Source organism: Aspergillus karnatakaensis, assembly GCF_047715665.1.
Source record: "Aspergillus karnatakaensis strain CBS 102800 unplaced genomic scaffold BJY04scaffold_21, whole genome shotgun sequence".
NCBI lineage: Eukaryota > Fungi > Ascomycota > Eurotiomycetes > Eurotiales > Aspergillaceae > Aspergillus > Aspergillus karnatakaensis.
In genome coordinates, this window is record NW_027395733.1 from 363,793 (window position 1) to 382,319 (window position 18,527).

The 18,527-nt window shown below is 51.5% G+C and overlaps 8 protein-coding genes across 8 annotated transcripts; 4 read left to right on the forward strand and 4 right to left on the reverse strand.

Annotated features, from left to right (window-relative positions):
- Positions 1-6: 6 nt before the first annotated feature.
- Positions 7-1,779, reverse strand: BJY04DRAFT_227504 (uncharacterized protein; the record flags this gene model as incomplete). Its single annotated transcript, XM_073718636.1, has 4 exons — positions 7-832; positions 882-997; positions 1,051-1,352; positions 1,407-1,779. 4 exons carry the CDS (start codon positions 1,777-1,779, stop codon positions 7-9), a joined length of 1,617 nt encoding a protein of 538 aa, XP_073571873.1.
- Positions 1,780-3,223: 1,444 nt separating this feature from the next.
- On the reverse strand, positions 3,224-4,049 carry BJY04DRAFT_227506 (serine protease; the record flags this gene model as incomplete). The annotated part of the gene is made up of 1 exon (XM_073718637.1): positions 3,224-4,049. The coding sequence occupies exon 1, from the start codon at positions 4,001-4,003 to the stop codon at positions 3,224-3,226; it is 780 nt and encodes a 259-aa protein (XP_073571874.1). The 5' UTR covers positions 4,004-4,049.
- Positions 4,050-5,037: 988 nt separating this feature from the next.
- Positions 5,038-5,766, reverse strand: BJY04DRAFT_187956 (uncharacterized protein). Its single transcript, XM_073711136.1, has 3 exons — positions 5,623-5,766; positions 5,398-5,562; positions 5,038-5,325 (listed from the first exon to the last, which is right to left on the reverse strand). The coding sequence occupies exons 1-3, from the start codon at positions 5,694-5,696 to the stop codon at positions 5,214-5,216; spliced, it is 351 nt and encodes a 116-aa protein (XP_073571875.1). The 5' UTR covers positions 5,697-5,766; the 3' UTR covers positions 5,038-5,213.
- A 758-nt stretch (positions 5,767-6,524) lies between these two features.
- On the reverse strand, positions 6,525-8,236 carry BJY04DRAFT_227508 (alpha-N-arabinofuranosidase; the record flags this gene model as incomplete). The annotated part of the gene is made up of 4 exons (XM_073718638.1): positions 6,525-7,438; positions 7,492-7,550; positions 7,608-8,072; positions 8,124-8,236. 4 exons carry the CDS (start codon positions 8,234-8,236, stop codon positions 6,525-6,527), a joined length of 1,551 nt encoding a protein of 516 aa, XP_073571876.1.
- Positions 8,237-8,602: 366 nt separating this feature from the next.
- Positions 8,603-9,807, forward strand: BJY04DRAFT_217755 (Zn(II)2Cys6 transcription factor; the record flags this gene model as incomplete). The annotated part of the gene is made up of 2 exons (XM_073716126.1): positions 8,603-9,286; positions 9,367-9,807. The coding sequence occupies 2 exons, from the start codon at positions 8,603-8,605 to the stop codon at positions 9,805-9,807; spliced, it is 1,125 nt and encodes a 374-aa protein (XP_073571877.1).
- Positions 9,808-9,899: 92 nt separating this feature from the next.
- BJY04DRAFT_217756 (fungal specific transcription factor domain-containing protein) lies at positions 9,900-10,655 on the forward strand (the record flags this gene model as incomplete). The annotated part of the gene is made up of 1 exon (XM_073716127.1): positions 9,900-10,655. One exon carries the CDS (start codon positions 9,900-9,902, stop codon positions 10,653-10,655), a length of 756 nt encoding a protein of 251 aa, XP_073571878.1.
- Positions 10,656-11,073: 418 nt separating this feature from the next.
- Positions 11,074-12,714, forward strand: BJY04DRAFT_207222 (general substrate transporter; the record flags this gene model as incomplete). Its single annotated transcript, XM_073713830.1, has 2 exons — positions 11,074-11,574; positions 11,641-12,714. 2 exons carry the CDS (start codon positions 11,074-11,076, stop codon positions 12,712-12,714), a joined length of 1,575 nt encoding a protein of 524 aa, XP_073571879.1.
- Positions 12,715-16,050: 3,336 nt separating this feature from the next.
- On the forward strand, positions 16,051-18,072 carry BJY04DRAFT_217758 (uncharacterized protein; the record flags this gene model as incomplete). Its single annotated transcript, XM_073716128.1, has 3 exons — positions 16,051-16,472; positions 16,532-17,022; positions 17,072-18,072. 3 exons carry the CDS (start codon positions 16,051-16,053, stop codon positions 18,070-18,072), a joined length of 1,914 nt encoding a protein of 637 aa, XP_073571880.1.
- Between the last annotated feature and the right edge of the window lie 455 nt (positions 18,073-18,527).

An 18,527-nucleotide genomic window follows, 5' to 3' on the forward strand; every position in this document is an offset into this window, starting at 1 on the left:
TACCCCTTAGAACCCCGGCTTCGGCGCAATATACCGCCACTCCTTCCCCCCCTCCACGGCAACAACCTCACTCCACAGATCATCCCCCGCCGTATCCCCCGTCTGATCCGTGTAGAAGAACTCGCCCAGCAATGGCCTTACATCGCTCGTCCACTCTCGCATTTCCAAGCCTAATAATCCAGCGACAGTTGCAAGTTGCGTGACGAACCACATATGCGATGGATAGCCCTGCGAGGCTAGGCCGCCCATGAAGAGGATCCAGAAGAGGAGGTCTGGTGCTACTGTTTGAAAGGGGGTGAGAGTAGGTTCGACCTGTGGTTGTGGTTGTGGTTGTGGTTGTGGCTGTGGTAGTGGGGTGAGGGATGCTTTCAGGTGCTCGACTAGAGATCCTACCATTGGGAGATTCCCGAACCGTACGACGCGGACGTAGAGATATAATAGCAGTGCTAGGCGGAGTGGTTCATTTAGATTGACATCCGTAGCCTCGCTTTTGTACTCTAGCGAAAGCATCTGATGCTGAATCACAACGAACAGGTCGTTATCTGTTGGGGGAATTAGACTCGGGTATAACGTCCCAAGTTCCAGCTGCTGGATCAGACGGCGGAAGATCTCGAGGAGGGATTGCATAGTTGGATGTAGCGACGGAGTCCAGGGTGAGTGCGGGCTTGTGAAACGGGTGCCGAGCGAGGATATAGTGGGGGGGATAACGCAGCCGGGCGGGATGTCTTGGCTGTTGAAGAGCTTTGCGCTTTTTAGGACGTTGTTGCGGAATATGGGGAGCATGGGGATAAGGGGTTTGGAGTTGTAGAGGGCTGCGATGAAGATTATGGCTCTAGAAGGGGTTAGTCGGGTTAGTGGAAGGGCTGAGGGAGGAAACACACTGGTATATTGCAGAGAGCATCATGTGGTCGAAGGTCTCGATGCCACCCATCATGGCGATGAGAACTTTATGACCCTCGATGTGGGACTGTAGGGCTTGGTGATCTCCGCTGAGCGCCTGTATTCGTGGGAGTCAGCGAGACTCTTGTACAGTAAGTATAGAAAACGCACCTCCATCGACACCAGTGCGTTGACAAAAAGAACTGTCGACTCGGTAGCGGCCGTCGCAGGATCCTGCAGCTGCTCATTCAGGGCAGCGATTGCTTTGATGCGGAAATAAAATGAGTCCTTGGCTGACTTTTGGACAACCTCGGTAGGGAGCCCTTGGCTGGCTTCAAGAGATGCCTTGTGTCCGGCTGCCATGAAGGCGCAGGTTTGGATTAGCGCTGGCGAGGCCATTGCCTTTTGTAGCCACCAGTTCTGGGCTTTGGCGGCATCAGAGCGGTATGAGGAGGTAATCAGGTGGACCCTGTCTGTGGATTTTTAGTATGCGCACTTCTATATAGATAGATGAAAGGTGGACGTACAATGATGCAAGTACATGCTCAGCGTACCCGTCATGGGCATTGAGTACGAGGCGAACGGATTTCCGTAGTTTTGGCTTGGAAATGTTGTCAATGCCTGTGGTCTCTCACGTCTGACGTCCAGAAGTGTAGTGCTCTCATTTGCTTCTTCTTCTTCAGTATGCTTGCTCTGCGAGACGCGGGATGGGAAAGGCTCAGGCTTCAGCCGATCTATAGCGGCCTGCTTCTTCTTTCGAAAGTGCTTATTCGAGACAAACGACTTGGCCTGTCTCCGGACTTTGGCCTTGGTTCTTTGCGATACGTCAGTCTGGACGTCAACCCACAGGAATTCGGGATTGTCTAGTTGGTGCTTCGAACGGTGGGGGAGCTCAGGCATTGTGGGAGCTCCCTCTGCCAAGGTTGACTGGGATGAAGATGGATCTGCCGGAGGTGCCATGGTGGTTGTGAAGAGCAGACTGAGAGCGAAGACGAGAACCTGCAAAGGGGACGTCCACACGCTGTTGAGGATATTGACAGATCTTTAAATGAGCGTGGTTAGGGCAGGACGCTAAAGCAAGCCGTTTGAATGGGCCCAATGAGCGACAGCCGCCAACGACTCGTATGTCGATCCACCGAGCTCACCATCCCTCTCGGGCCGGTGGGATGGATTTGCAGACTCCAGAGTACTCGGTGACTCGGAGCTCATGAGAGTACGGAGTTGACTCGCACGATGGGAGTCTCTGTCTATCGTAGTACACGATGACTTTGATATCATTGAGCTCAATAGCATCAGTATAATACTCCGCGAAGAACATACCCTAAACTTGACACCGGAGAACCCCCGATGTACAAGGCTGTCAGGGTAAGCCAGTGGATACCAAGCATTGAGACCCTCGAGCAATGAGAACCTTGGTCTGTTCACGTCATACGCAAGCTAGCAATGGAGGTTCTGAGTGCTCGAAACGGCTTTCCAATGAGATTGATGGCGGCTCTACTTCCTTATCATGGCGGAGCAGCTCCAAAGTACTGTACAGTTGATTGGTGGGTGGTCTCCGAACGAGTATGGATCCGCTGCAGCCGCTCAGCCACTGACGCCTCTGATCTCCCACTTTCTTCACTGGTTTCAGAAGATCTCAGAGGGTTTACACCTGTTTAGTCCGTCTACTAAGGTATATCTTGCCTTGCTCTTCCAAGACTCTTCCTTCATACTGACACAGAACGACCTCGGGACAGCCCTGAGCACTCCAACAAAGTAGATAATCCCTTCCTGAAACAACCGTAGCAGCTAGCCCCCAACTGCCGATGACTAAGACAAGACTAGTGCATTGGTAAGCGGATATCATTTCCTCTGCCATCTGTCAGTCTGCCATCCTGCCCAATCGACCGTTCGCCTGAAATGACGGATCCCGTTGAGGATCGCTGATGGATCGCTTAATTACTGCTGGCCAGTGCACGCTTGATGAAGCTCCGGCAAGACTGGCGCTTGTGCTGGCTGGCTTCCCGTGGCGTCGGCGGGTTGTCTTGTCCAGCCAGGAGATGCATAAGCTGTACACTGCATAAAGAGCCTTCTAATCCTTCCTGCCAGTCCAGTACGCATATTACTGGCCATTCGCATGAATGACCTATCACAATCATCTCCCACAGTTCAGCAAGGACACGGGTGAGTTACCTCTATCCAGATATACATCATACAAGATAGGAACTATACAAACAACCCATCCCCTCTCTAAAGGGCCCCCTGTCAGTCTTCAGAGCAGCCCGATCGCCTGGGTACAATCTTCACACGAGAAAATCTGCATCAGCCCATCTATCTCTATCTCTATCTCTACTTCCAACCCCAGTCAAACCCCGGTAACAAGTTCAATAAAATCCCTCGCAGCCCCCGTACTCGCATAAACTCCCGGAAACCCCTCCCTGGCACACCCATTCCCCCAAGAAACAACACCCACCAACACCCCGTCCGCCACAACCGGCCCCCCACTATCCCCCTGGCACGCATCCTTCCCGCCCTCCGGAACCCCAGCGCAAAACATACTCTCCGTGATAACCCCGAAGTCTTGGAAAATCGCCCTACACTCCTCTATCCCGACCACATTCACCGTCACTGCTTGTAGTGTCGGTGAAGACGCGCCCCCCTCGGAGAGAGACCCCCAGCCTGAGATAACGACTTCGGTGCCTGCACTGAGTGCTCCTGATCCAGTTTCGCCGGTGAGACCGGGTAGCGCGATCGCTGCAATCTCGCTTCCGAAAGGAATGCTCTCGTTCAGGGTTAGAACTGCCATGTCGTTGTCGGTGCGAGGGGCATAGTATTCTGGGTGGATCGCGGCGGCGGAAACATCAAGTACTTTTCCGCCGGAGGCAGAGAGGGACGAGCCAGCGCGGATAGTCAGTTCTGATTCAGGGACGTTGGATACGCAGTGCGCTGCGGTGACGATGTGGTTGGGGCTGACGATGCTCCCGCCGCAGGTGGCGACGCCGTAGGTGAGGAGGGCGATTTGGTAGGGGTAGTCGGTGATTGAGACTTCGGCGCCGCCGACGATGGATGGGCGGACGGGGGAGGTGGAGGGGGAGGGGGAGAGAGCGGCGGTGAGAGATGTCAAGAGGGCGAGGAGGTAGGACATTCTGCTTTAGTCTTCGAGCAGGGAGAGGGTCTGAGAGGGTGTAAGGGGTGAAAGAGAGTATTTAATGAGATGATAAGGGCTTCGGTCTCTTCCTTTTATGTCTACGCTACCTACCAATACCCGCGTTTGGGCATCTGACCTTGGATTTGTCACGATAATGAGACGGTCTCTTGACTATGGGTTAGTTAGCTACCGTGACATTTGTGTGACTCGAGATAGCGTGGGCGATGAAGTGTAATAGGCCAGTTCCTCAGCCGCCTTCGTATTGTCCAACCCTTTGAGAGAAGGTTTGCTCGTGCATAATCTCTGTCCGATAATTTCCCCGAACCAGCTGATCAATCAGTAGCAGGTAATAGGCTGCCGATAGCGGATGGCTTTTCTAGTGGTCACACTCGTAAGGCTAACAGGGAGGTATATCTTGCGTCATCAAGAATGACTATTCTCGTTGCACCGTAAGCTCCTGCAGAGGCTCAATCTCAATCATGCATGACTGTGGCTGAAAACTGTTACACCTTGCAATATTCGGCGCCACAGCTTCTCAGAGGCTCGGAATATGACTCAGACTTGACGTCAGCACTTTGACGAATGTATCAGGCCCTATGGTTATGGCCACCTAGCGGACGCAATGTCGAGAGCTGGTATACTGCTTCTTTCCTGGGAACGTGATAGGGGGCACCTCTACGCACACCTTTATGTTGTAGTCCTTCGAGCTCAGTATTATACCGAGACCATCACCCCAAGAAGTAAAGACTACGATATAGTGTCTGTCCTGTGCTTTGATGGTTCATATCCCATAATCCCGGCTTTTACTACTAAATAGGTACTGTTCTATTTGTGTGATCAGGAACTTCACCATCCATAAATAACGGGGGTTGCGGGTTAAGACACAAAAGATTTCAATTTACTTATCCGTAGATACTCAAAAGGCAAAAGAAAGACAGGGTGAAAGATCCATTTGCATTAAGGGCGGAATGTGGCCTCTACTTTTGCCTCACCTTGCAGCATAGTTTCTAGGGTTTGCAACAGTATCCGGGGCCAAAACTGCTTTATTACGCATGTTCTCAACAAATATTATTACTAGTAGCCTTTGCATTCACATAACAGCATGGGAAAACCTAGTAGGAAGGGAAAAACCCATACCAAGGCTAGACTAAACCGTTCCAACACCCCTTCGCTACCACAAACAGAAAGCAAAGCATCTGTCTCGATCTCAGCCTGACCTGCATGATACATTGACAAACTGAGACTCAGCAAGAGGATCCCTATCAGTGTCATTGTTAGGATTTTCGCCGACCCTCATAGCCCAGATCTTGTACCCAGATCTAATTCATAGCACCAGTCAGTCACCAGGGCGGTTTCAATATAATGTCTTTCGACGGGAGACGACAACGTACCCACACAAAAGACCGACGTCTCGCGAAACATGAACCGTAGCCTCCTCGCTATTGGGGTGCCTGAATGGCCCCTCGGGGTTGAGCAGTACGCAATAGCCATTACCGCCATTGCCGTCTCGGGATGCAAAGTGCGTGAGCCACCAGTTGACCTCCTGGGCTTCGGATCTATGTCGGATTCAGTCATTTGCTGTACATTGAGTGAAGTAATAGGAGCAATTGGCGTACTTCTTCCATTCTCTACAGACAAAACTCCATGGCTGTCCGGCAACGATTGCCTCTCTGGGTGTGAGGATGATCATCTTGCTGGTCTCGAGTACTGGAGAGGAGAAGAGATGTAAGTTTGATTATTGTTATAAGAAAATATTGGAGGTAAGATGCTTGCTCCAAGGTACTCATTCCGGGGTGCCAGCAGCCCTTATTTATACCCCAGATCCTACGAAGTTCCGACAGTCCTAAGCAGTTTTGTCCGGGGCCCCGGTTGTGTAACTCACAGCGCAGCCCAAAGGGATTGATCTCGAAGTTCTGTTCTGCAATTAGAGTAATCAAGCTACTCTCCGTTGCCATGCTGCATATTACATAGACTGGTCAATTTCCTTGCACTGTCAACGTTTGACTTAGATAGGTCTTCAGGTCGTATGAGAGGACTCATCTTGTGAGACGGCAGCCTTGCCATTTGTGCCATATGCTATGCAAGATTACTCTTTCTGCCTACGTGACTTGTGCTCGTAGTACTAAAGTCTATTACCGGAGCCTATAACTGCATGGTTCATCCATATGCTTCCCCACAATCCTACACTCGTCTACCGGTCCCAACCCCAATCTTCCAGGTACACTGATTATCTCGGATGCAGATATATTCCTCATCAGGATTATTAAGGTTGCGGGGAATTTCATTCTCGACCAAGCTATCTGTACCCCATATTGGCCCCGGAGGATCCCTTATGGCATCAGCATATCTCATGATTTCTGTATAGGTGCAGCTACTGGAGCCTTGTCTCCTCTGCTACACCTTTGAATTGACTGTGTATCCTCAGATTACTATGGCAGCTGCCATAGAAATTGATTGTACTAGTCTGTTCTCGAATTGACACCTGTTTATGACCGGCGCGCATAGACTCCATGTCCGGCTACAGCTTCCACCTGAGCATCGTCAGGCTCAGTCTCTGAAAAGTGAACTTATTGCTCTTCCCATCCCAGCTGCCCTCTCTAATACTCACCTTCTCACCCCCCTCATTATTCCGATCACTGGCCTCAAACCCATCCCCTCCCACAATAAACACCTCCGGCACCTGCCCCTCAGCCACACGCACCCCATCCAGCTCAACCTCATAGCCCACCTCCTCATCACTATTAACCACAACAACACTAACCCACCCCTCACTCACAGCAGCACTGACATCTAACTTCGGAACCACACAGGTACTCCCCACCCACTCCGGCATCGTCTTCCCCGTATGCACGGGCGACCGCACATGCACCGCAACACTCCTCCCACGCATATACTTCGAAAACAACAGCAATGGAAAATACGTCGTCTGCCTCCACACCCCATTCTCCGTCGTCATCAACGGCGCAATCACATTCACACTCTGCGCAATCGTACACATCCCCAGCTCCCTCGCATTCCGGATAAACACATTCAGCCACACGCCCACAGCCAATGCATCACTGAGCGTGTAGTGCTCTTCCGCCCCCGTCGACCCCGGTGCGCGGGTCGGATCCCAGATATTCCACTCGTCCAGACAGATGGTCGGCCGGGTCGCTGTTTGGGGTTTCGTAGAGATGAGGTCGACGTCCGGGAAGGCGTCGAGGGAGAATTCGCAGCGGGCGAGGTCGATCAGCGACGAGCAGATCTGGATTGCGCGCTCGGCGCCGTAGACCGAGGAGATGTTTTCACAGTGGCTGTTGCCGAGCGAGTAGTAGTGGATGGAGTGCATGTCGATGTAGCGGAGGGTGTGTTGTAGTACGTAGCGGTCCCAGTCTGAGTAGCCGTCTTTGCCGCAGAGAATGAGCGTTATGGTTGGGTCGAGGAGTTTGAGGGCTGTAGGAGTGTTAGGTCGTTGGGTTTGGTGTGGAGGTTGGGAGTGGCTGTACCTTTTGCCCACTGGATGGCCTTCTTCGCGTAGTCTTCTTTGCTATGCTGCTCGACTTGCCTAGAAGATAACGGTTAGTTGATGCAGTGAATATAGGCGTTGACTGAGTCGACATACCAGGGTCCCCACATCTCGTTCCCCAACGCCCAGTACTTGACGTTATAAGGCTTCTCATGCCCATTCTTCCTTCTCAGCTCTGCATAGTACGTACCCTTGTCGCCGTTACAATATTCCAACCAAGCCAGCGCATCTTCCAGTGTGCCAGTCCCCATATTCAAGCACAGGTACGGCTCCGCCCCGACATCCTTGCACCAGGCCATAAACTCGTCCGTTCCAAATGTGTTTGGTTCAATTCCTCCCCATGCAAGCTCCGGCCGTACAGGTCGCTGGTCTTTCGGCCCGATGCCGTCTTGCCACCGGTATGACGCGACGAAGTTGCCCCCTGGGTAGCGGACTACGGGGACTCGGAGTTCATCTTTGAGGCAGGAGAGGACGTCTTTGCGGTTGCCGGCTGAGTCGATGAGGTGGGCGTTGGGGTTTGTCGGGTCGTGGATGCCTGTGTAGATGCAGCGGCCCATGTGTCTGTATTCCAGGGTCAGATATTAAGAGGATGGGTGTGGCTGGGGTGCTGACTCGAGGAAGCCTCCATAGATTAGGGGATTGATGTCTGAGATGGTGTTGGTAGGGTTGAGAGATATCGATACGGTGTCATCGCCGTCTGTGGGGAGGGTGGTGATGGTGGTCATTGTGAATGTATGCTTGACAGGCGACAGCAGTGAGAGTATCAATTGATGCTCTGGTTCGAAGACGGCGCGCAAGGAATGGGTATTTGTATTCGACGGAGTGACTCGGGTTACGTTTACACTGGGAGAACTTCTGGGGATCGACAGGGAGATGTAGCTACCCATCCATTGCAACTGGACGGCACTCTATAGCTCCAACCGACTCCAGCAGAATGGCCAGAGTGGGGCGGGGAGTATCGGAGCGACTAGGAATCGTTCATGCGGAGTAAGTTCGGCAAAAGTATTTACTACTCCAACTATCCACCCACCCAGCTACGTACACTGCATAAAGTCAGTCTCCGCTCCGATATTCCCCAGGACAAGACCACAATGACATCCACCCCGAGCCCAGCCCAAGAACAGCCCTCGTCAGACTTGCCACGTGCAGCTGGATCCTATGAGCGCAAGCGCGCCGGTAGAGCCTGCATAGTCTGCCGGGCAAGGAAAACCAAATGCGACAATAACCGGCCCGTCTGTGGCTTTTGCGCGGCTACAGGGGGCCACTGCCAGTATACGGAGGATGAAGCGACGGATCACTCGAGATTAGATCGTGGTAGCCTGGCGATTCTACAGCGGCTCGCTGAGATGGAGCGGACCCTTGTGGCGGCTATGGGAACAGGAGCAGGAACAGCTGCGACACCGTCGAAGAGCTTCTCTACGGGTGTAGTTGCGCAAAACAATAACGGCAAACAAGGGAGTCGGCCGCCGACTGCGCAGATGATCTTGGAAAGTTCAGAGATGACGCTCGAGAGCATTTCCACATGGCTAGTATTCGGCATCAAGTCGGTTCCTCCGCTCATCTCGGTGCTCTCACGGGAGGGTGTAGCGAGATACTGTGAGCCCGAGAGTCAAATCCATGATTTAAATCCAGAGCTTGTCTTCCAGCTCGTCGAGAACTTCCTCCAGTCAAACCATATCAAAAATCCCATATTCGACATTGATCTGTTGTGGAGCCAGGTCAGGAGCTTTGTGCACTCTGGCTTGCAGTGTGACGATGATACAGCATGCCTTGTTGTTAGTACTCATTTTTGGAATCCTCTTTCTCACAGAAACCCGATTACAGCAATGTACTAACGCTACATTACCCACTCCAGCTCCTAATCTGCGCCGTAAGCATCCTGTCAGTCTCCCCCACCGAGGAACAGGAACCAGGGTTCTCGCGCCAGCCAGAGCGACTCGCCCGGGCCGAAGTTTTCTTCCAGGCCTCACAGCGCCGCATTGGGATGCTTTATCACCAGAGCTCCCTCACGGCTATTCAATGCAGCTTTCTAACCGCCGTCTATCTGATGAACACATTTCGGATCCTTGCGGCCTGGAAAGCCTTTTCCCAGGCAGGCACTCAGTGCGTTGCGTGGTTAACGGCACAGGAGCATCATACCGATATCGAAACCGGGGGCTGGAGTCGACTCCCTCAGGCTGGAACCGCTGAGCGACGACCAACGGGAAGCCAAAGCCAGACCTCCATGGGCGAGAGTCTTTACTGGAGTTGTCTAAAGAGCGAGCTGCAAGTGCCCCACTCCCAACCCAGCCTGTAATGGAATAGAAAGAAAGACTGACCTGATTTTTCTCGACGCCATTTAGGGAACTATGCGCTGAGCTTGGCCTTTCGGGATCTAGTCTTACTCAAATGCCCTACCCCCACGTCTACCCATCGCCTCCGCGTCTCGGCACAATGACAACCTTACCTGCCACCAGACAGGGGAAAGAGAACGAGGATCTTGAGCGCGCCTGGTTTTTCTACCTCGCCGAGATCGCGCTGCGGCGGATCATGAACGATGCCCTGTCGTCCCGCTACAGACCGGACTCGTGGTATCAAGCGGGCAATAACAACAGCACGAGCTACACCCACTACGTCTCAGAATACAAGCAGAAACTCCTAGAATGGTACCACGTCCTCCCGACATCTGTATCCTTTACCCTCGACACTACGCACTCCCTACCGATCACAGATATCCTCTCGGGCATCCTCCACTCGCACTACATTGACATCCTCGACGTGGTCTACTTCCCAGCCATTCGAGCGGTTGCCTGCTCGCCTATGCACGAATTGACTCCCGACATACTCAGAATAGCCCGTGAAGCGCTGCGGAACGCCGTCGATCGGATCACGATTAGTAGACCCGGGTACTGGCACCGGCATCAGGGCACGTGGCTTATGCTTCGGACTTGTTCGCGGAGTGCATTGTGCTTACTAGGTGTGGCGCTGAGGGCAAAGTATGAGGAGAGAAGTAGGGGTGTGTTTGTGGAGCTGCTGCCGGAGGAGGAGGTTTGGAGGACTGCAGTGGTGAGGGTTATCGGGTTGATTGAGTACTGGGTGGAGGAGAGTGGTGATTTAGGGGATTTAGTCGTGCGGTTAAAGGGGTTGTATGACCTGGTTCAATAAAATGTGCATGACGATTCCAATTGCAGTCCAGTCTCTGAAAAAGAAAGCATTGCCCTATTAACCGAATGGCGGAAATTACTCCAACAGCTCCACTCCGATACTCCCCGGTTGCCACCACGAGACAGCATCCTACGAGTCAGGTAGCAGTCTGACCATGGAAGCTGGAACATGCCACATGGACCCTTTACCGAGGATGAATCGAATCCCCAGACCCCAGATTGAGGTTGAAAGCATGGATTCCCCAGATCCCTTTGGTGTCCTGGTTCCACCATATATAACCGCAGGGACGCTCGACTCCAGAACCTCGCAGTCACTCAGATTCCCTGATCCATATTCTTACCATTGATAATCTTGTTCACCGGCCCTTTTCACAAACATCCTTAGGGGTGGCGATCACAGCACTGCTACTTCCCTCACCATGGACTCTAAAGAGAATGAATATCAAGAGGTCGAGCACGCCAGCAAGCCCGAAGCGACCAACCCCCCCAACGAGAAAGAGCTCAGCATAATCGAAACAGTACGGCAGCAACCCAAGCAAATCCTCTGGTGTCTGTTCGCCGTCTGGACATGTCTCCTCGTCTCCTTCGAGAACCAGGCGGCGGGCATGGTGCTAGCTATCCCTCGTTTTCGGGAGGATTTTGGCAGGGAGTACGCAGGTGATTATGTCCTCAATACCCAGTGGCAGTCGGCTTTCAACGCTGGCCCCATCGCCGCCTCCATCATCGGCACCTTTGGTGCTGCATACGTCGCCGACAAGATCGGCCGCAAGCCCGTCTTCATCACCGGCATCCTGGCTTCATTCGCCGCCGTTGCTCTGGAGTTCGTGGCTACCACGGAACCAGTCTTCTTCGGTGGGAAGTTCATCAACGGCTGGACTGCCGGCGTGCTTCTTGCTGTTGCAGTCACCTACATTGGCGAGGTTAGTGCTTTGTCCCAGCAACCGTACCATCTACAGGAACCATGAACACCTGAAAGTCCACTCTAGGTCTCCCCCAACGCAACCCGCGGAGTCCTAACCTGCCTCACAGCCCTAATGATGACCCTTGGCCCCCTCGCCGCCTCAATCATAATCGACAAGACCGGCAACAGCCCAACCCGATGGGCCTACCGCGCCGTCTTCTGCTCCCAGTTCGCCTTCGGCGGGATCGCCCTCCTCCCAGCCCCCTTCCTCCCCGAATCCCCCGTCTGGTGTCTATCCGCCGGCAAGGAAGAAAAAGCCACCCGCATGCTCCGCCGCTTGGGCGTCTCGGAATCCGACATCCCCACCCACATCGCCTCCATCCGCACCACCCTCCAGCACACCAATTCAGAGACAAACGACAGCAACAGCGCAACCTTCCTCGACTGCCTCCGCCGCACTAACCTCCGCCGCACACTCATCTCCATCATGCCGCTCGCAACCCAAGCCCTCGGCGGCGTCTACTTCATCTCCTCCTACGGGACCTACTACATGCAGCTCGCCGGCTACGACACGGCCGCAAGCTTCAAGCTCCAGATCACGCAGCACGGCCTCGCCATGGCTGGGAATATCTGCTCATGGTTCCTCGTTGACCGTGTCGGGCGCCGCCCGCTCACCGTCTACGGCCATGGAGTTGTTACACTTATCCTCCTTCTTGTTGCAACGCTGGGAACTGTCGGGACGCCAACGGCAATCAAGACCTCGGTCGGGTTTATTGTCATGTATAATTTCTTTTATAATATCTCCATTGGGGCCACGGCGTATACGTTGCTCTGTGAGGTGGCCACGTCGAGATTGCGTGTCAAGACGATCTCGATTGGGATTGCGGTGCAGTATGCGATATACTGTGTGTGGGCGTTTGTGATTCCGTATATGTTTAACCCTGATAAGGGAGATCTTGGAGCCAAGACAGCGTATCTTTTTGGGGGGCTCGGGGTGCTGCTGTTTGTCGGGTTGTGGGTTTGGTTGCCGGAGACGGCGGGGAGGACGTTTGAGGAGCTGGATGAGTTGTTTGGGAGGGGGGTTAGTGGGAGGGGGTTTAAGGGGGCGGAGACTGTGAATCAGGGGAAGGGGAGGGGGGTGCAGGTGGAAGAGGTGTAGTTTGACGGAGCGGAAAGGTGATTAAGGAAGGACTGAGCTGGGCCCGGGCAGGAAGGGTACGGCTCATCAATGCAGCTTACTGTGGACTCTGGAAGAATGAAATTATTAATTTGAGCTTTGAGCATTCCACTTGAACTTGACTTTCTTATTGTGCCAAGGGGAGGTAAATGGATATTCCGGACCTATGGATGGACATCGATCCCACGATCCTGAAGATCTCTATGTACAATCAAGACACTTATCATATGGTCGATGGTTGAGCGTGACTTTACGTACCCTAGAAAGTGCTGTCTGACGTTATTCGTGGGTAAGTCTACCTTGCAATTGCTAGCTAGCAGGGCTTACATGGGAGTAAGAAATACGAAATATCATTTGGTGAGTAGCGCCTTGAAAAATAATAAAGGAAGCATATTCGGAGAACAACTGCCTAGAGTATGAAATGACCAAATTATAAATCAAACTCCCTCCCTTCCCCCATCTAGTCGTATAGTGTGCTTGCTAGATGGCCTGTTGATAATCAATCCGTGTCATTATTTTATTAGTTGTATTTTAATGGGCAAACAAGTGGCGAAAAAAGAAGAAAGGAAAAGAGAGAAAAAACAATAGTTAGCCCCATACTCCTGCCCTATACTCTCCTGAGCAACGTCGAGTTGGTGGTTGGCAGACTTGTGGGCCTCACAGGCGGCCAAACGATCGATAAGGATGTTGTTGTCTCTTTGCTTGTTGGCCAAGGCATTGTAGAGTTAGCAGTGGGAGTGTCAGTTGGCCAGTGTGTATGACTATGTCCTGGAGGAGGTACTGTCGAAGTTGAATTCCCAGTTGCGGTTGGCACGGGCGGGGCTGTGGAGTGCGTGCTTGTACTGGAAGTATTCGTGGGAGGTGAGCTTTCTGTATGAGTGCTTGTCGACCAGATGGGCTTTGTTGAAGTTGTAGTGCTGGTAGAGGTGGAATTTGTCGGATATTTAGTTGTGGGCTGGCTGATCGACCAGGTTGTATTGGTGCCGGGGCCTGTGGGCCAGGGTGCTGTCGGTGGGTTTGTCGTATGAGGAACTGTGGATGTGGTTGTGTGGTTTGTATTAGGCCTTGTGGTTGGCCAGTGTTCATGAGTGGTTGATGGCTGAGTCGATGTTGTGGAATTCGTGAAATGCCATGTTGTATGGCTGTTTGTAGGCTGTGTGGTTGAAAGGGTTGTTGTGGAACTGGTAGTGTGGGTTGTAACAGGCTCTGTTCCTTGCGAGTGTGTATTAGTGCTCGTTGGCTTTGTTGGTGCTGTGGTGTTGGTGAAATGCCATGTTGTATGGCTAGTCGTGGGCCGAGTGGTTGGGTGGGCTGTTGTGGAATTGGTGAAATGCCAGGTTGTATGGCTATATTCAGGCCTTGTAGCTGGGATGGTCGTTGTGGAATCTTCTGTTGACACGGTTGTATAACTAATTGTTGTTGTAGTAGGGCGAACTGGCCAGGTTGATGGCCATACCATGTGGCCAATTTTACTAGTGGAGGACGGTTCAGACCAGGGTTCAGACGAAGATCCAGTCGAAGATCCACCTGATGATTTAGTGGGAGGCCCTAGTGTTTGTATAGTGGTATCTTCAGGCGAGCTTGGGGGGTTTCCAGAAGAGCTGCCCTGTGTAGACGGACTCGTAGAGGCCCCCGGTTCACCATAGACGCCAGGAATGTCTCCCCGAACAGGTCCAGTAGGCTCAGAAGGTTGTGTAGCAGCACAAACATCTGCGGGGAGTACAGCAGTAGCGGTGACTGTAGCCACAGCATAGTAGGTAACATAGGTTGTCTCAACAAGAGCATCGGCATAAACTATGTTCTCACACTGAGTCGCGGTCACGCTGACGGTCACGGTTTCGTCGTGCGACTCAGAGGACGAATCCAATCCTGTCCAAGCAGGACTTGCATATGTAGGTCGGAGAGACCTGAAAAGGAGCAGGACAAAGAGAGGGTACGATGCGTACATATTTGGTGGCTGGAATGTGACAACTAGAATAGAGAGACGGCTATCGCAATGGACAGAGGGGGGGAGAATGTCTCCAACCCTAGGCCCTTATATACAAGGGGTGTCGAGGGGTATACCACAGTGCAATGTAAGGGTGGAACCTTTCTCCGTAACTCTGTTTTAAGCTTATTGGTTACTAGTCTGTGATTGGTTGAGCTCTATGGAGCTAATCCCACTCTGGCTGTCCACCGAGCCGAATCCGGCCAAGTTCTTGCTGGATGAACACCACGTGACATGCAATGCTCCCACGTTTTGATGAAGCTTCAAGAGAATATCCCGCAAATGGAACTAACGCATATGGAAGTGCCTCCTAATATGCACCTTAGACCTTCTGGCCAGCCCCACGAAGCCACAGTCTAATCGAAGTACGCCGCAAGCAGTTCGGCGTCACCAGGAACGACTACTAGACCTGCTTTCAGCAAGTCCGCGTATAATGGACTGTGTGCTAAATCTCATATTGGTGTTGGTTCTGGCCTTACCCCATGTCATTGAGGGCCGTGGTATTAGCTCATATGACGCATGTATACAGCTCATGTCAGCTGCTAGCCCTGATAACAAGAACTTCGAGTACGCAACATGTATATATTTTGAGCGATTAGTGATAATGCCGGGCATACAACGAACTGAAAATGGGAGACCCTTGGTTTTCTAGCTTCTTACTAAGGGAACCTCCTTAGATATCTCTATGAGGCCGAGCATATTTGCTGTGCCTCTGTGGTATGTAGGACTAATATTGCGGGACTTTAATTTGTGGTGGGTGCAGGAAGTATACTCTGCCACTAGTGATGCCAGTTCAATATGCTGCGATTAAATTGTGGTTTTCATATGGAATGTTTAATTACACTCGCTGAGGCTACCAAGTCTACAGTTACTGTCCAGTCAGTCTGGGTGTCAGTTGATGCATGGAATATGGTGCGGAGTAAGAGATACAAATTGAGCAGCGCTGTTTCTGTCGTGGTCGCGCTCTTATTGGACAAAGTCAGGCTTACTCCTCAAAAAGGAGATTGCTCTTTTTGACACTGTCTGTCTATCAGTCAAGCTCTACCTTTTTAGTACAGATTTATGACGAGAATACCACACTATATATATCACCGTCATCTTCAGCATGACCCGCAGCTACTGGACCTTTCCCTTATGGATATGTTTATAGTTTTGCTTCTTCTCTAGAAGGCTGTAATTTGTTCTGTGCATTACACAGCCTCGTACAGGACACATGACTATGATGACGAATATGCACTGCACCTTCCTGACCCCTCCTCACTGCTCGATTGACGAGCTTCGATCACATTCGAACTCTTCAGTCCGTCCATTTCAATCCACAATCTCCAACTATGGATCCTCTAACAGCTATTGGGCTACTGGGCAATATCGTAACGTTCATAGACTTCGGTCTGAATGTCGTCAGCAAGGCTCAGGAGATCCACAAAGCGACGTCTGGTGCCACAGCAGAAAATGAAAGTCTTACATCAATGCTGTTACAGTTTGACACTGTGGTAACCGAGATACACAAGCGCCAGTCTTTAATTAGCGGAGGCCAGGATAATCTTATCAAGCTGGCAAAGGAGTGCATGAGTGTCTCGGATGAGCTTCGAAGTCTGCTCGAGGCCTTGAAGACCAGAAAATCAGGCTCAAGAATGAGCAGTATGCGAGCTGCGTACCGCGACTGGAGGAAGAAAGATGAGAAAAGGTCTCTAGAGGAGAAGTTGAATCGTTGCCGGCAGGAGCTGCTGTTGCTACTAGCGGCCAAACAAGGGTAAGCCGTCTCTTTCTTCGGTTGGAGGTATGGACTGATTGATCGGCTGGTTATACTAGGTTCGAGTTCAGCGACCGTCTAGACAAGATCGTTTCCTATGGGCAATCCAGCCAACGAGAGTTTACCTCCCTCCATGATGCCGTTGATGCACTCAGTGGAGCACTTGACGCTAGATGCTTGAATGACGACGCTTTGGATACCATCCGGGACTTGGTGGAGCGCTCGAGTCAGGCAACTATAAAAGTCCGCGAAGGCCGCGTTCTCGCCGGCTTGAGATTTGAATCTGTAAACGAGCGCTTTGATGACGTTGCCGAGGCGCATGCTGCAACTTTCAACTGGATCTTCATGCGTCCTGAAGAGGAAAACTCTGATATGGGACAGGATAGCGGTGACGATTTCAACGAAGCTTTCGAAGAGGATGCTTCCAAATATTCTTCTGAAAATGTTGGAGACGAGACGTCACACTATCCCCCATATGCACCATCGCATAACAGCTCAAACAAAAGCTCTGATTACATTACATCTGAGCGACGCTCATACCACCTGCAAGGTACATTGTCTGACAATAGCACAGAAAAAAAGCTACAGTCTCAGAATAGAGGAGAAGGAGATCTTGCCCCAAATGGCCCATGCTCGCGACAGCTTCATAGACTGGCTCACGCATGGGAGCAAAGTCTTCCACATCTCTGGAAAGCCTGGTTCGGGAAAGTCGACACTGATGAAATATCTTTGCAGCCATGAACAAACAAGGCAATATCTAGAGGAGTGGGCGAAGCCAAAAGCCATGATTCTTGGTAAATTCTTCTTTTGGAAACCAGGAAATACCTTTCAGAAAACTTTGAAAGGCCTTGTACGAGGCCTTTTGTATTCAATTATCTCACAAGCTCCTGAACTTATCCCAGTCATCTTCCCAAAACAGTGGGATACCACTGCTGTCAGCCCAACCATTACATTTGACAGCCATTCTGAGATTCAACGCGCATTTTTGGCCATAATGGGCTGTGGCGAGGTCTACGAATGTCACAAGTTTGCCTTTTTTATTGATGGTCTTGATGAGTTTGAGGGAAACCATGTTGAGATGGTGAACCTTTTACTACGCTGGGTTAATCTACAGACAAGCAATGTTAAGATCTGCGTTTCCAGTCGGGACTGGATTGTTTTCCAGGACCTATTCGACTCTTTCCCTCGGATCCGGTTGCATGAGCTGACCCACCATGACATACGGGGACTTGTGGAAAGCACACTTGATATAAACCAGCAGTTTCGGCAATTCGACAACGCTGGCGAACAACTGAAACATCAAATTGTTGACAAGTCCGCTGGTGTGTTCCTGTGGGTAATGCTGATTCTCCGAGACGTGGAAGAAGGTCTACGCTGTGGAGACTCGATGGCCCTACTCGAGGCCAAGGTTGACTCACTCCCGACTGAGTTGGAAGAGCTCTTTGGGAATATTTTCAGTCAAATCCAAAAGGCTGACCAAAGAGATGCTTATGCTATTTTAGCAGTTACCCTCCAATGTCCGGTTAACTGGCCCCTCATTCGATTCGCCTATCTAGAGGATTATCTCAAAGATGTCGAGTTCGCCATGACTCCCAACTAGGGCTCTCAGAACAAAACCAACGTTGTACAGCGGCTCAAGAAGTTTCCAAGAAAGATCTACGGCAAATTCAAGGGACTGATTGAGGTGGTTCCAGTTACCAACAGAATTGCAATGGGTCGGTCTCCTGCCGACTCCACATTTCAGGAGACCGTTAAACTTACACATCGGTCAATCGTGGAGTTTCTACAAAGCGAAGTGGTTGCCAATAAAATGACAGAACAGCTAAAAGGGTTTGATGTCTTTGACGCCTTGTGTCAGACATTCCTTGCGCACTTGACAGTGCCTGGATGCAATTCCCAATATCTTGGCTTTCAGAGAAGAAGAAACACGTTCTTCTATAACCCTCCATTTTCGATAGACACTATACCGAGCCTGGAAAATGACATCTTGGATATCATCCACTTGTACAGGGAACCGAACGGCCTGCCCATAAAAAAGCCTGCGCCTGCAACCAG

Bases quoted from the DNA above. Each gene is read 5' to 3' on its own strand.
- BJY04DRAFT_187956 (XM_073711136.1), bottom strand. From the start codon at position 5,696: ATGATCATCCTCACACCCAGAGAGGCAATCGTTGCCGGACAGCCATGG. The intron at 5,563-5,622 runs GTACGCCAATTG...AATCCGACATAG, and splicing joins GTCTGTAGAGAATGGAAGAA to ATCCGAAGCCCAGGAGGTCA. The intron at 5,326-5,397 runs GTACGTTGTCGT...GCTATGAATTAG, and splicing joins GACGTCGGTCTTTTGTGTGG to ATCTGGGTACAAGATCTGGG.